General features: G+C 40.6%; 1 protein-coding gene across 1 annotated transcript in view; it reads right to left on the bottom strand.

The window, feature by feature from the left end:
- Positions 1–13,913: 13,913 nt before the first annotated feature.
- Positions 13,914–16,415, bottom strand: part of LOC120106870 (diacylglycerol kinase 7-like) — a 40,497-nt gene continuing 37,995 nt past the window's right edge. The window contains exons 11-13 of the mRNA XM_039119969.1: positions 15,509–15,625; positions 14,302–14,508; positions 13,914–14,211 (exon numbers count right to left, since the gene is read on the bottom strand). Coding sequence (XP_038975897.1) covers positions 14,350–14,508; positions 15,509–15,625 — 276 coding nt within the window. The 3' untranslated portion in view covers positions 13,914–14,211; positions 14,302–14,349. The remainder of the gene's footprint in view (positions 14,212–14,301; positions 14,509–15,508; positions 15,626–16,415) is intronic.

A 16,415-nucleotide genomic window follows, 5' to 3' on the forward strand; every position in this document is an offset into this window, starting at 1 on the left:
ATTCTTCCTTTCTACCACCCCATTTTGTTGGGGTGTCCTAGGTGCCGAGAAATTGTGATTGATACCATTTTCGTCATAAAACTTTTCAAAGTGCTGATTTTCAAACTCGGTACCATGATCACTCCTAATTGCTTTTAGTTTAAGATTGAGTTCATTCGAAACTCTATTATGAAACTTGATAAAAGCGGGAAAGGACTCATCTTTATGTGCAAGAAATGAAACCCATGTAAAACGTGAAAAATCATCAACAATTACAAGACCAAATTTCTTACCCCCTAGACTAGCAGTTCTAGTGGGTCCAAACAAATCCATGTGGATTAGTTCTAAGGGTTTTGTTGTTGAGACTATGTTTTTAGACTTGAAAGAGCTTCTCGTTTGTTTCCCTAATTGACATGCAGCACAAATTTTGTTCTTTTCAAAATCTATCTTTGGTAGTCCTTTGACTAGATCTTTTGTAATCAATTTAGAAATTAAATCCATGCTAGCATGTCCTAACCTACGATGCCATAACCAACTAGTCTCATTGACTTTGGGACTCATGGCTACAAGACATTGGCCATCCTTCATGGTGAGATCATCAAGATCAACCATGTAAACATTTTCATGCCTATGTCCTGTGAGTATGATCTCATTGTCAATTGGACTACTAATTATGCATAGTGATGATTCAAATGACACTTTAAAGCCCTTGTCACAAAATTGACTTATACTTAATAAATTATGTTTTAGTCCATTAACTAACAATACATTATCAATAAATGAGGAGGGTGATATGGAGATTTTACCAACACCAATGATTTGACCTTTAGCATTGTCTCCGAATGTGACTACTCCTCCTTCTTTTGATTTCAAGGTGACGAAGAGACTCTTGTCACCGGTCATATGCCTTGAGCAACCACTATCAAGATACCACATTCTCTTTTTGTTTCCGGCTGCAAGGCATACCTGCAAAATGATCATGTGAAGCTCTTAGGTACCCAAGTTTTCTTGGGTCCTTCGTGGTTAGTGTAGTTGGTTCCCTTAGGCACCCATACTTTAGTTATGTTTTTAGCTTTTACAAATGTACTCTTGTTAGTTTGGATCTTTCTTTGAATACAAGAGTAGGCTTTATGTCCATTCTTTCCACAATGAAAGCATGTAGGTTTTTCAGTTTTGACATCTTTTGCTTTCACAAAGAAATTCTTTAGATATTTTTGTTGCTTGTTAGTTTTATATCCTAATCCGGCTTTATTAAAAACAGCTCTTTGATTTGAAAGAATAAGATTTAATTTTTCAGAGCTTTGTGTGAATTTTTCAACAATTGATTTGTACTTATGTACCTCATTCTTAAGATTCAAATTTTCTTTAACTAGTTCTTCCTTATCCTTTTTAAGAGATTCAACATTTTGTGCGAGTGAGGTATTATTATCGAGTAGGAATTTTACTTTTAGATTTAATTCCTTAATTAGTGTTTTTGCCTTTTCATTTTCAATGCTAAGTTTTGAATTTTTGATTTCTAGGTCAATAGTGTTAATATTTTTAATGCTCTCCTTTTCAATTAATAGGTTTTCAATATCTTCCTTCAGTTTTTGATTGGAGGCTTTTAATTCTTTATTCTTTGCTCCTAACATACTACAATCACCCATAAGTTCTTGAAAAGCTTCATATAATTCTTCTAAAGTAAAATTTATAGTTGGGTTTTGACATACCTCGTCGTCTTCGAACGCCATGAAGCACAAATTGGCGGTCTCTTCCTTCTCTTCCTCGGAAGATGATGTGTCACTATCATCCCATGTTGCCTTCAATGCCTTCTTCTTCTTCTTTCCAAAATACTTCTTTTGTTGAGGGCATTCGGAACGAATGTGTCCCGGTCTCTTGCAATCATAGCATATGATTGGGTCTCTTTCTTTTTCTTTTTCTTTTTCTTTTTCCCAATCATTTCTCCCTCCAAATTTTTTCCTTGGGAAGGGTTTCTTTTTCCTCATGAATTTTTTAAACTTCCTAACTATCAAACCCAAGTCCTCATCCTCACTTTCTTCCTCACTCTCACTACTTTCTTCTTCACACACACTCGAAGTAGCCTTGAGTGCAATTGTCTTCTTCTTTGGTAAATCATCTTCATGTTGCTTCATCGTGAGCTCATGCGTCATCAATGAGCCCAAAAGTTATTCTAGTCCCAAGGTGTTGAGGTCTTTGGCTTCTACGATCGCCGTGACCTTTGCTTCCCATGCTTTCGGCAAAGACCTGAGAATTTTACTTACAAGTTCCGGATTAGTATAAGATTTACCCAAACTCTTTAGACCATTAATTATATCGGTAAAACATGTAAACATGCATGTGATGGTTTCATTGGGTTCCATCTTAAACAACTCATATTTGTGAACTAGAATGTTCACTTTGGACTCTTTGACTTGATTTGTACCCTCGTGGATAACTTCAAGCCTATCCCATATTTCCTTAGCGGAACTACATGTGGAGACTCTATTAAACTCATTTACATCTAGAGAACAAAATAATGAGTTCATGGCTCTAGAATTGAGTTGAGCCATCCTATCATCATTCTCATCCCAATCCTCCTCAGGTTTGGGAACTTGAATGCCATTAACCATGTGTGATGGTTCTTGTGGTCCCTTGACTATAACCCTCCACAAGGCATAGTCTTGTGCTTGAATGAAGATCCTCATTCTAGTTTTCCAATAGGTATAATTTGTCCCATTGAAGAGTGGAGGTCTATTGGTTGCCTGCCCCTCTGCAGGAACATTGTTAAAGGGTGTTCCCATCTAGATCTTTGACTAAGACGGTTAGGTCTTCAAGAAATACACAGAGCACCTGCTCTGATACCGGGGTGAATTGGGTGTTTTAAAACTTTTCGCCTAATTAAAAATAAAACACACAAATGTATGAACTAAAGTAAAGAAAGAGAAATGAGAAAGGTCAATCGCAAACACAAGGTTTTATAGTGGTTCGGAGCTTCCACTGCTCCTACATCCACTCCCCAAAGCACCTTTGGGAATTTCCACTATAATCCAAGATTACAGTCCGGTAGTTTTGCGAGTGCACTACCCAACTCGTTGTTTTACACCGGGCTAACAACAAACCCTATAACCCCCAATTTCACTTAGGCTTGGGACGCCTTTCCCTTGTTCCAAGTCCCTTGACTGGAACAAGCACCACAATGAAAGGTTTTACAAAGGATTGAAAAGCTCTTAATAAGCAAATATGACAATGATAAACAATAGAACCCGGAAGAATCCTTTTGCCGTTGGAAGCGTGGGAAATGATGATTCTTCCGATGTGGATCGCGTAGGCTTGAGTATGAGCTTTGAATCCCGAGCGGAAGAGAGTGGTTGAGCTTGAAATCACTTGGGAAGCTTGAAAGCACTTGATTTCTTCACTTGAATGCACTCACTCCCTTGAACTTCTTTCTCTTGCTTCTCTCTTAAATGATCTAGCTTTGGGTTGGTGAAGAGTTATTGAGAAGCGCTTAAGAGGTCCCTTTTATAGCCCAAAAAGCAAATATAGCCGTTAGAGATAAAGTAAAAGAGATTTGAAATTCAAACCAAACCTGCAAAAGTTGTCAGTCGCGTCCCAGGCGCTCCGGAGACGTCTCCGCTTCAACGCGAGACGTCTCGGCTGTATAAATTTACTTTTTACTTTGTTTGGGGTCGACTCGGCACTTTACGGGGACGACTCTGGAATTGTATCGTTTGAATCCTTGTTTTTCTGTTTTTCTGAGAGGGTCATCTCTGTACTTTACGGGGACGTCTCGGCTTGTTTGCACTTTTTGCATGGGGACGACTCCGCTGCCTTGGGGACGACTTTGCTGTTATAACTCCGAAAAACATGTCTTCTGGAATTCTCTGAGAGAGTCGACTCCGCTCTTTCAGGGGACTTCTCCGCTGCCTTATCACCGAAAATGACATCCTCTAGAAAACCCTGAGAGAGCTGACTCCGCTACCTCGGGGACGACTCGGGAAGTCTGCTTTTTACTTGCGGGGACGACTCCGCGTACGGTGGGGACGTCTCGCGCATATCTCTTGAAAACTGCCTTTCTGCCGCCACTGAGAGAGTCGACTCCGCTACTGAGAGAGTCGACTCCGCTATCGCGGGACGACTCGACAGGTGCCGGGGACGTCTCCAGACGTGCCAGTTCTTCCTGTTTGTGCCAGAGACGTCTCTGAGACAACCCGGAGACGTCTCGGCTGTCCCTGAACTTTTTCTTTCATCTCAAAAATTCTTCAATAAGTCCTTAAAAAATCATGGGAACTTGCCTAGACATTTCTTAACAATATTCTTAATAAAATACATGAAATCCTCAATTAAATTGTTAAGATAAATGGAATTATACTCTAGTGTTTTGTATTCATCAAAATCCATTAGGGGGTCAACAATCACTAAAGGAGCCATGTAATCCATAATCGCAGCCATGACTCCATGTCTTTTATATATTAAGTACAAAAGCTTACATCCTTTGACTCCGATAGTATCGAGTCTTGGTTCAAATTGTAATCGCCTTAGTTTGCAGTTTGTTCTATTTCAGTTTTCCATCTATTTATATTTTTATTTTATATGTATTTAATTTCATATTTTTTATTATTTATTTTGTGTGATTTTAATTTTTTTAAAAAATAATAATTATTTTTATTTTATTATGTCTTTAAACATGCATTGCAAGTGCTATTTTTCTAGAGTATGTACCTGTATATTTTAGATGGAATTTTCTTCTCTCAAGAGGAGGCACATTTTTCTTCTCTCGAGAGGAGCCACCTACTCCTCCCGACTCCAAATCAATAACGAGACATTCAAGTTCAAGATCGACACTATTGATACTAATCTATATTACTAAAATACTTAGGCACCAAAAATCACATGTTTTCATAATCTCTAAACTTATACATCGATTGGGTACGAAAACGAGCAATAAATATGATATATGACTATACTATGTGTAAGCATTAAAATATATTGATTTTTAATATATATATTTTAATATATTTAGATCACAATCAATAAAGTAGATTATCAATTTAAATGCATTATTACATATTTTACAAAATAGCATAATAGAAATTTTCTATTTTTCTTTCCTTATGATGCATAGGTTAGAAGCAACTAAAATACGTGATATTTGGTCTCTAGATATTCTTAGTGGTGTAGATCATGATTAGTAGTATATATCTTTGATTTTAGACTCAAGAGCAGCATAGTTCATTATCAATACATGTATACATATACACACATATATACATAGAGAGATATATAAAGAGAGCTAAACTTGGCTACACTTGAGCGTATTTATACTCAAATCTGATTAGATCTATATTGGATAATGAAAGTTCCATATGAATGATCTGAACTATTAGATGTCATCTAGTATATTTAAACTGTATACACACCAAAAATCATATGATTTAGAAACTTGTAACCTATGTATCATGATCAAAAACACATATATAACTACATATTATTTAGACCATCCAATTATTTGACCATTAGATGGATAGGCTAAAGGTGTCCAAATCATATGATTTTGGTGTATAAACAATTTAAATATAGTAGATCATATCCAATGACTCGGATCATCGATTTGAGACTTCCATCATCCGAATCTAAGTGAAGATCTACTTGATTATAGCCTAGTCTAGCTCCACATACATACTATTGCTGCTAGGAACTAGCCTGCCCTAGGCATTGAGCGAGTGGAGCATGGGTGCTGGAGAGCTCGGCAATTGGCTGCTTGGATTGTGCTGAGTTGAGACCTGAGGCGGACAATAATTGTCAGGATGCTAATCCACGACTATGCTTCGACCTGAAGCAGCACAGACAAACAAGTCCTCTTGTCAAGATATGTCCAGCGAGGAACTTTTTGATACCTAAGTTAAGACAATACTCAGAAAATAGGAGAAGGTTCATAGTACTTGGTTAGAGCACCCGAGTACTTGAAAGGTCCTCTAGAGAGTTGGTTGTATATGCGAAGGCAAGAGCCTGTCGCCATAAAATTCAGGCACGTGGATCGGCTAGAATTGGCTAACCTTCACATGTTTCGAATATTGGACGTGGGCATTTTGCATGTAGATCGCACCCTACTAGTTACATCGGCATGATTTTGGAGATCGCTTGGGATCTCGGCTGTGGTGTCACCAGCTACAAAGCGACTTTTGAAATTTGAACCTGCTCGCACGATTTCAAGTGTGCCAGATGGCTAGCCCTGACTGGTGGTGTGCTAGATTCGTGGTGAGCTTTAGTTGGATGGCCCCTCTAGTGAACTATGCTCAGTCTCGATTCACATCACTTGCCCCCCACTTTCGTGACCGAGCCGAGCTTGCCGGCTTGGGTTGTAAAACTAGTTTCTTTAATGGGGCCGTCTAGCAAAGATGGCCAATGAGAATACGACCACCTTTCCGTGGGAGAAATGGAGATTTTTTGAATCATGCATTTATGAGAGGTGTGGCATGTTGTCTTTCCTGAAGTGTCGTAATCATGAGAGGGACGCTGATGGAGGACCACTGCAGGGAGAATAGGGAAGGAAGAGGAAGGAGAAAAGAGGAGGAGGAAGAAGAAGAAGAGAAGAGGAGGAAGGAGGAGAAAGAGAGGCCCATTTTTTTTTCAATTCTTCACTCCCTAATTCATGAGAGGGGTAGCCTTTATATAAGCCTTACATCAGGTCAATCAATTGACGATATACTAAACTTGGATCCTTACATCAACTCAATCAATTGACTAAGTCAATTGATTGATTATATATCAAAATCGATCCAATCACTAGACCCAATTACATGACTTAACAACTAACCCAGTTGACTTGTCTAATAATAAAACAACTGATCAAATTGACTTGACTAAAGCAAATGACCAAATTGACTTGATCAAACAAAAGCAAGATGTAAAAAATAAAAATGAAACAGACTCGATTGGACCCAATCCGGAGCTCGACTCAGGCTGGTGGCTCAAGATCATCTCCCAGCCACAATGATGTCAATCCCTGGTGCGAATGCGAGTGAGTGGCTCTGATGACGCGATCATCTAAATGAATGGCTCTGATGTCCCCATCAGACACATGTAGGTTAATGGTCGTTTGGAGTATGGCGGTGATTCTAGGAGTCGTTCTAGGACGAACATCTAGGTGACACATGGCCAACATTAGTAAAATATTGTGTTGGAATGGGTTGCTCAAATCTTCCATTAATAGAAAAGGCAGCAGACCTAGCCCTTTCACTTCGTTCCTTCATACTCCAGAGCCTAGAGAGAGGAAGAGTGCAAGTGCAGGGCATTCCTTCTATGCTTCTGTTCCTTGGTTCTTCTTCCTCATTCTTGTTTAGAGACTTTCTTTTGTCTTCCAGTAGGTTGCTCTGCATCCTTTTTCTTTTTTTTGTCTACTTCTATCTTTCCTTTGCACATCATCTATGGATCCACCCGCTGGAGGTTTGTCTTCCAATGATGAAGTGGTAGGTTAGAGCTCTCCCACCAGGTCTCTGTGGCCTCAAGAGGAACTCATCCCAAGATGTCCTCTGGTCTAGATACTGAGGTGAGCCTCCTTTGGGGAGTGCAACCTTGATCGGATTTGGATTGTGTTCTCTATCCCGCAAAATTTTATCCTTGAGCAGCCTAGTTTCTCAGATCGGTGACTTCGCCCAAGAAGAACCAAGTAGCCTTGTATGAGGAGTCCCTAAAGGTAGGGTTAAGACTTCTGATCTCGACGGTCATTATCGACCTATTAGCCTAATACCAATTTGTTCCCATGCAGCTCGTCCCCCATGTTTGGAGGGTGATAGTGGATATCTTTTGTTTTGTCCGGGTTCAAGAAATCATCCCTACAACGAGGATGTGTCGGGTTACTCCTGCACGCATTGCGATGATCGCAGCGGAAAGACACGCGCGGGATCGTTCATCTCATGAACGTCCTATAAAATGTAGATTTCAAAAATTTTCTTAAGTTCTCTAACTCAGAAGATTATGAAATCTAAAGAAAAGATTAAAATTACTAACTTGATTAATTTTCAAATCTACTATTAAAAATTGTAAAGATCATATCTTTACTTTTGAGCGAGTAGATCTTCACCGCTATCTGATGATCGTTGGATTTGGTTCGCTTGAAGCCGCACAAGCGTCCGGCCTCTACAGATATTCACATGAGGTACAGATCGCTCCAAGATCTTATCGGGGTGCTAGCTCCCTTGCAGAGATCACCTTTGATGGCTGATTTCCTCTCTCTTCAATCAAACCTTTGACTGCTTTGAGAGGAAGAAGGAGGAAGAAGGAGGGTGCAGCTCTTCTTTCTTGCTCACGCCTGGAAGGAGAAGGAGGAAGGGAGTGGGCGGCTGATTCAAGAGAGATCCAATGCATCCAATGCTGCTTAATGCCCCACGCCACCCCTCCTTTTATAGGCATCTCATGCCTAGGCAAACAAGAAATAATTTCAATAAGAAATCACTTCTTAATTCATCCCTCCAAATTCTACCACGCCCCTTACTTAATTTTATCACACCCCTTACTTAAAAGGAATTGGAGAGAATCTAAGGGCTCAGTTTGTGTCGCGTGGCAATCCGCATAAAAGAGGAGAAGAAGGAGGGGCGGATGCCCCTCCTCTTGGCGTGTGGAACCAAAAAGGAAGGAAGGGGCGCCCCTCCCTTCCTTTGGGCGTGTGACAAGAAGGAGGGGCGGACGCCCCTCCTTTTTCTCCCTTGTGTGGCCTGCATGAAGGATGGGACAATCCCATCCTTTCATGCTTAAATTTCTTAATCCAATTAGAAAATATTTGGTCCCTCTTGATCAATTTAATTCCAATCCAATTAGAACCCAATGTGTCCTCCAATTTGATTCATATGAATTCTAATCCAATTAGGATCCAACTTGGACTTCATGAAGTCAGTTTTTTATCTAATAAGGAGTTCTAATTAATTAGAACTTCTCATCCTTATCCAATAAGGTTTAAGCCTAATTAATTAAGTCCAATTAAACAATCAAATTGTAATCTAATTGCAAATTCTTCTTCCTTAACTCACTAACTCTTAGTGGGTTAAACCAATTGTCAATCAAATTGACAATCAAGATCTATTGCGATTCTAAATCGCAATTCAACCGTCGGAACGATCAAAACCTCTAATATGTGTGATCCCATAGGTTCTATTATGTCCGGTAGTAAAATATAGTATGATCTCTATCATAATATTATTGAAACTCCTTTCAATGGATTGAAACAATTTCAACTCTACTCGTCAATGTTTACTGATGATCAAGTGAATGCCTTTGAGTTCCACAATCCACTAATGATACCTAGCAGCATATAGTGGCAACCCAGCAGAACGGAATGAATGAACCTCTAGGTGCAGTTAGCATATGATACAGTTCCTCTATCGTGGATTCCGCCAAGATGGAGGTTATGGATAAGTCGTCAAACTCCATCATCTGTCATATGTCAAATTTATTTGACTCAGGTTCGAGATTGGAAAATTCTTTTTTCAGAACTGTACTGGCCAAGATCTTTCGAACTTAGTTTTATAAATCATATAGGATCACTCCTAATCTATCAAGATCGATAGATCCCATCTAGATGCAACCCTAATCCGACAGTGAACCTACTACAGCCAATCTACACCACAAGAACTCTTAGAGCCCATGTTTATGTGCTCGTCAAGCTACAACAACCTCACCATGATTAGTTAAGATATCGCAGGTCTAAGTACTACTCATATAACTGCAGCATCAAGTAAGTCATTGACGAGTAGATAGATATCCAGGTGACTTCTTGCTTTGGTCATGCTCAGTACCCTTGTTCTCTAACAAGCACTTGCACAATCACTCCAGTGACCCCACACTGTAGACTTAAGACTCGTCCATCAAGAAAAGTGATATGTGCACTAATCTCATCGGATCGATCACCGCCCAATCGTTATGTGGCTGGGTCTATCCGCTTCCTCAAAAAGTTGCGCATGTCATCATACTGACCAATGCCTAAAGTTCAAAGTATTTTCCTCTGATGAGGTTCAAACTACAATCGGAAGACAACCCGAGATGCTACCAACTCAGCAATGAGCTCTTGAAAAAATATTTCTTGAGTTAAATGTAGATCGGCTAGGAGCTGAACACATGTCTGCTGATTTGAGCTTAGGTGCTTCGATTTCAACCATGCCTTCTTCCTATAAATAGGACTAGAACCCATAGTATTTGGCCATCCATTTCCATTGAGCTCTTGAAGTACTGTGGAGCGATTCATGCGAGCTTCCCATTGCTGGATGATCACTAGGAGGAAGATATGGATCTCAAAATCACCAAATCATTGGTGAAACCACGGGTCACGCCTCTGGGCACCATGGAGAATGGGGACAAAATCATTCTAGTCGCGGGGCATGAACCTTCAGCCATTACTGAACATGAAGAGGCTGAATCCCTGCTAAGGAAGTTTCATTGAGGACCATTATGTTATCCCCAGGGAGGTCATAGCAAAGATAGCTGCCAGACTCCTTCTAGATGTTGTTGTCGGCGAGGGTTTGACTACCACCAAGTTGTCCTTATTTTTGTCTCTTCTTATTTAAGCATATACTCGGTTGATTTGTTTGTTCCGTTGTAATTGGAGTAATGAGCAAATTCTTCTTTAATCCACCCCCTTTATTGCTTTTGCTTCTTTCATGCTCATGGTGTTCGCATGCATAATGGTTGTGTCCACGGTTGTGTGGTTCTCCCTTTCTGCCGGGGATGAATGCATGTGCTCGACATCAATATATGTTTGGTACTTGGCCCTCAACCTTAATGGTTGAGCGCAACATCCACGAACGGCCCTCATCAGTTAGGTTACTAGCTCGGCTAGGGTAAGGTACCAGTAGGTTGGCACCTCGGTCTCAGCCGTTTCATAGAAACTTCTATAGATATCGGCATCTCCGCTTGGGTCGTTTCAACCTAGACAAGTCAGTTGGCTCGCCAAGCCTTTGGCACGAGAGCTGGAACTCTGCCTGAGCCATTCCGACCTAGAAGGGTCAGTTAGCTCATCAAGTCTTCGACACAAAGGTCGAAACTCTGCCTGGGCCGTCCCAACCTAAAGAGGTCAGTTAGCTCACCAAGCCTTCAGCATGAAGGCTTGAACTTCGCCTAGGTCGTCCCGATCTAGAGAGGCAGGTTAGCTCGCCAAGCCTTTGGCTCGAGGGCTGGAACTCCGCATGGGGCGTCCCGACCTAGAGAGGTTGGTCAGTTCGCCAAGACATTAGCTTAAGGGCTGGAACTTCGCTTGGGCCATTCCAACTTAGAAAAGTCGGTTAGCTCGCTAAGCCTTTAGCTCGAGGGCTCCACCTAGGTCGTCCCGGCCTGAGAAGTCGATTAGCTCACCGCCTGGGCTAACCCGACCTAGAGAGGTCAGTTAGCCCGTCATCTGGGCTGTCCCGACCTAGAGAGGTCGGTTAGCTTGCCAAACCTTCGGCACGAGGGCCAGAACTCTACCTAGGTCATCCCGACCTAGAGAGGTCAATTAGCTTTCTAAGCTTTCGACTCGAGGGCCAGAACTCTGCCTAAGCTGTCACGACCTAGAGAGGTCGGTTAGCTCGCTAAGCCTTCGGCACGAGGGCCGAAACTCCGCCTGGGTTGTCCTGACCTAGAGAGCTCGATTAGGTTCCCAAACCTTCGGCTCAAGGGCCAGAACTCCGCTTGGGCCTTCTCGACCTAAAAAGGCCGTCTCGCTCGCCAAGCCTTCAACATGAAGGCTGGAACTCCGCCTAGGTCGTCCCGACCTAGAGAGGTCGGTTAGCTCGCCAAGCTTTCGGCTTAAGGGATGGAACTCCGATTGGGTCGTCCCAACCTAGAGAGGTCGGTTAGCTCTCCAATCCTTCGGCATGAGGGTCGAAAGTCTGCCTGAGCCATCCCAACCTAGAGAGGTCAGTTAGCTCACTAAGCCTTCGGCTCGAGTGTCAGAACTCCACTTGGGTCATCCCAACCTAGAGAGGTCGGTTAGCTCGCCAAGCCTGCGGCACAAAGGCCAAAACTGCGGCTTATCTAGAGGTATGGAACGGAGCTCCTCGGACATCCTCCGCACTGCTAAATTTGGTCATCACGAGTGTCGAAGCTTTCGATGGCCAGCATCTTCCTCGGCTTCTTTTTCTTGAGCGTAGCCATGTAGCAATGTCAAGCAAGTGTTTGATCACCTCAGACTTCTCCCACATCATTTTTGGCCAAAAACTTCATCAACATATGGTAGGTGGAAACCATAGCGCACAAAATATTTAGGTCTAGCCATCCCAATATGGCATTGTAAGCTGACAAGACTTTGATGACCAAAAAGTCCAGCATGATGGTGGTTTATTGTGGGGCTCACCCTACTATGATAGGAAGGGTGATAGCACCTTCCACGAGAACCGAGTCTCCAAAAATACCGATTAGAGGGGACCTAATCTTTCGAATCCTATCGCCTAGTATGTTGATTCTAGAAAAGGCCTCCTAAAACAACATATTCGTTGAGCTTTCATTATCTAGTAAAATTCTTTTTATATCATAATTTGCAATAGTAAGAAAACGGCATCATCATGAGGGTCTGTACTCCTTCTGCATCAGAATCCGAAAAGAAATAACCTCATCTGTTCTCGATCTTTTCAACGACGAGCTTTCTATCTTAGCAGCTAGTGCATAGGCTCTTCGGACGATCGACTGCTTGGATCATGCTAAGTTGAGACATGAGCTCAGCAGTAGTTGCCAAGATGCTGGTTCGTAATCGTGCTCTGACCTAAAACAGCGCTAACGAACAAGTCCTCTTGCCATAGTGTATTCAACTGGGGACCCTCTGCCTAAGTCAGGACGATACTCAAGAAACAAGAAGAGGTTCTGGGTAATATGTTAGGGCACCCGAGCACTTACTTAGAAGATCCCCTAAAAAGTTGGTTGTATATGTGAAAACGAGAGATTGTTGCCATGGAATTCCAACACGTGGATTGGCTAGGATTGGCGAGCCTTCGCACGTTCCAAATATCGAACATGGGCGTTTCGCATGCAGATGGCACCCTACCTGTTAGGTCAGCATGATTTCGGAGATTGTCTGGGATCTCAATTGTGGTGTCGCCAGCTATAAAGGGCTTTTGAAATTCAAACATGGTTGCACGCTTCCGACCATGCCAGATGGCTGGCCTTGATAAGTGGTGCACTCGTTTCATGGCGAGCTTTAATTGGACAGGCCCTCTAATGAACTGTGATCAGTCTCAATGCACATCACATACATACATATATCCTTAAAGGGTTCAATGCATGCAACGATCAATATTCTACGATGGCATTTGGGCCTTAAATTGGATCGATCAATATAAAAGTTAGATATAGAAATCAACATCCAGCTCCAAAAAAATTTTTACCTTATTTCATGATTATTTCTATTAGCCACAACTAGTTTGGAAAGGTTGCATCCTCCACTAACTAAAAAAGAAATTCGACATAGATTCTACAACGACGAACCTCAATAGTATAGAGATTTTGTAGAACCATATTTTCACATATTTTTAGTTTCTATTATTCTTTTTGAGAGATATGAGTTGAATAGATTGAAAGAATTGCTTCCTCCACTCTTTTATAGGATCACCATATCATGGTTAGTTGTTACTCCTATCACTTCCACAGACATACCCTAAAGACTAATGGTCGGTCCTAACAAGAAGCATAATGGACTCACCTTTAATTTTCTTTTATTTTGCAAGTGATCTAAGTTAAATTTTTTGTTCAAGTGTAACCAAGGTATATAACAACTTAACATCTATTCATAGAAAAGGTAATATTCAGAAAAACCAGTATGGAACTTTATGACATCTCCAGAAGAAATTGGTGCTGCTAAAACATTAGAAAGAACAGGAGTACTGCATCAGCTATCAATTCTTTCACATGGAGCTCCCAGCATAACTTTTAAAGGTGACTTGCCAGCAATGTAAACAATGTCAAATTAAAAATTTTATTTACAAGAATAGGTGCCAGATAAATTACCATGATATCAAGATATTAATAAAAAATTTGCCCTGAATAGTACATAAATAACCCTAGTCATAGCCACATTGCAGATATAACTTGCATTCATAGATCAAATTTCATAGAGAGAAGAAACGTTCGGAAGACATTGGTCCATATGTGCACTTTAGAAGGAAGAACTTCAATCAGTGACATTAAAATGTTGTACAAGACTCAAGGAGTTCTAATGCACAATAAAATGATACTTGAACTTGTATCAGCTTTAAGCCATAAGAATAAATACTCTCCAGAAGCAATTGTTCTCCACAGTGCCTGGAAACAGGATTACAGCATGCAAGTATTAGTTGACAACGCTGCAACAGTTTCATGGTCAAACTAAATGATCTTCCTTTAGATATGTACCTGATCCATGGCAACTAAACGAAATCACTCTCTCACCAAAAAACAGTATCACTCTCCACTTATCATAAGTGACTGGAAAGGAACCCTCTGTATCACCACATAAGTTGAAAAATCCTTTGCAATCGGCTGTTTCCATGGCTCCCCATCCATTTGCAGATAAGCCTGGTTCCACTCACCACCTCTGATCTCCATCTTAATTGCAGCAGCCTGAAAGACACCAGCAGTTTCTTAATATATATCTCACAAGCTTTATTGCAACCATCTAGATTTTGGTAATATAATACTTTAAAGTGTGATAGCAACCATTGAAGTCAATAAAAGAAGCAAACATAGAATTCTTTGCAAAAGGTCATGATGCTAATAATTTCTCTAAAATAAATTATGATGCTAATAATATGGAAGTTTATGTTGCTTTATTTGAAAAATAAATTCTTGAAAACATCACAGCATGACAAAAACAGTTGATGTTGATCAATATTGAATTGAAAATTTTCATTATACAATCATGTCGGGTGGCTTCACAAGTGGAAAATTTGCATCAAGGGCGACCAGAATACAATTACTTCTGCATGCTAAGAGTCTTGTCTTTTTTTTTTAATTTCTGAATTTCTTCAATTTCTTCTATATGCACAATAAATTCTTAGTAGTTATCACAGTGGAACATAATCAGAGTGTTGATTAATGTTGAATTGAATAATTGTCTTTATATTTATGCAATAGTTTGTCTCACAAAATTCATCTCCTAGCCTCAACTTTCAAGAATGATTACAGTTACGATAGTAAATTTACATGGTTCCTCCTTCCTCTTCAAAAATAATATTAAGGATCAGGCAGGAGAGGAGGGGGGGAGAAGCAGGAGAAGGGGGAGAAAGATCGCAGGGGGTTCCAGACCCGATCCCAGAATGATTAAAAATTTAGACCATGTTAATCCTTCTTCCTCCCTCCCCCTCCTGCACTATCTTCCCCACCAATCCCACCAAAACAAGTCCTAAGTGGTTCACCCTCTAAACCGACCGGATGAGTTTCTCCAAAAGAATTACAATTGCACTTTCATTTAAGTAACAGTTATTACATCATCAATTACTATTGACAGTGGTACACAACAGATGAAAATAATACATTTTGATTTTAATGGATGAGATGTGCCAATTTTCCCTATATTCTTACTTTAATACTTTGGGGTGAAACTGTCAAATAATGGTGGTACCTGAGCAATGTGCCGGGCAGAAATCAGTTGAGTCATAACAAATGAAGCATGCCAACCTTGCTTTAATCCAAATATTTCAAGTAGACCATCATCCATACGAGCCTCAACGAAGCCTCTCTGGAAAAATAGAAAGGAAACAGGTCACTGCAAGATTTTGTAATGTTTAAAAGTGAACAATATGGACTATGCATGTAGGATAAAGGAACAGAAACGAGCACTCTCTTTCCAGTAAGTACATACATCTTTCTCTCTCCCTCTCTCTCTCTCGCACACGCGCACATGCACGCGTTTAGATAGAGAATTAGAGATCGACCAACAAGGAAAAAATCTATAGGGAAGCTTCTAGCTTGGCAGACTAGGTACTCCTTTTGCAATTAGATACCCTGCATTTCTAAACAATGTCTTTGAGCTAAAAAGCAAATGCACCTAGGGAGAAAAGGAGTACATCGACATATCTTTTTTTAAATTAAGAGGACATATGCGTCACAACATCAAGGCTAGCAACAAAGTAATTTGGGTTATGTGTAAGTTTGGTACTAGGATATGAAGCATAGAACAATACCCTTGATTGAAATCAGAAGTGCCAATTTTGAGATGAAAAATGGATCCAAACATTAAGTCCATATATAGCTAGAACAAAGAGAAATCAGGTAAGACCCAAAATGACCAATCCAGCCAAGCTGGTCCAAGAGCCAGCTCCACCCAGAACAATTAACAAGTAGTCTCTCTCTAAATCATTCTCCATCCTATCTAATTCTTTTGAAGCTAGGTATAGTCATGTGTTACTCAACTTCATAAACATCTCAAATCCATATGCATACAGGGCTTAGGTAGTCGGAACCAACTGGCAAACATTACTGTGTATTTTATATTTACAACACCTAATAAAATATGGCCTCTTCAGCCT

Source organism: Phoenix dactylifera, unplaced genomic scaffold (assembly GCF_009389715.1).
Source record: "Phoenix dactylifera cultivar Barhee BC4 unplaced genomic scaffold, palm_55x_up_171113_PBpolish2nd_filt_p 000670F, whole genome shotgun sequence".
Lineage (NCBI taxonomy): Eukaryota > Viridiplantae > Streptophyta > Magnoliopsida > Arecales > Arecaceae > Phoenix > Phoenix dactylifera.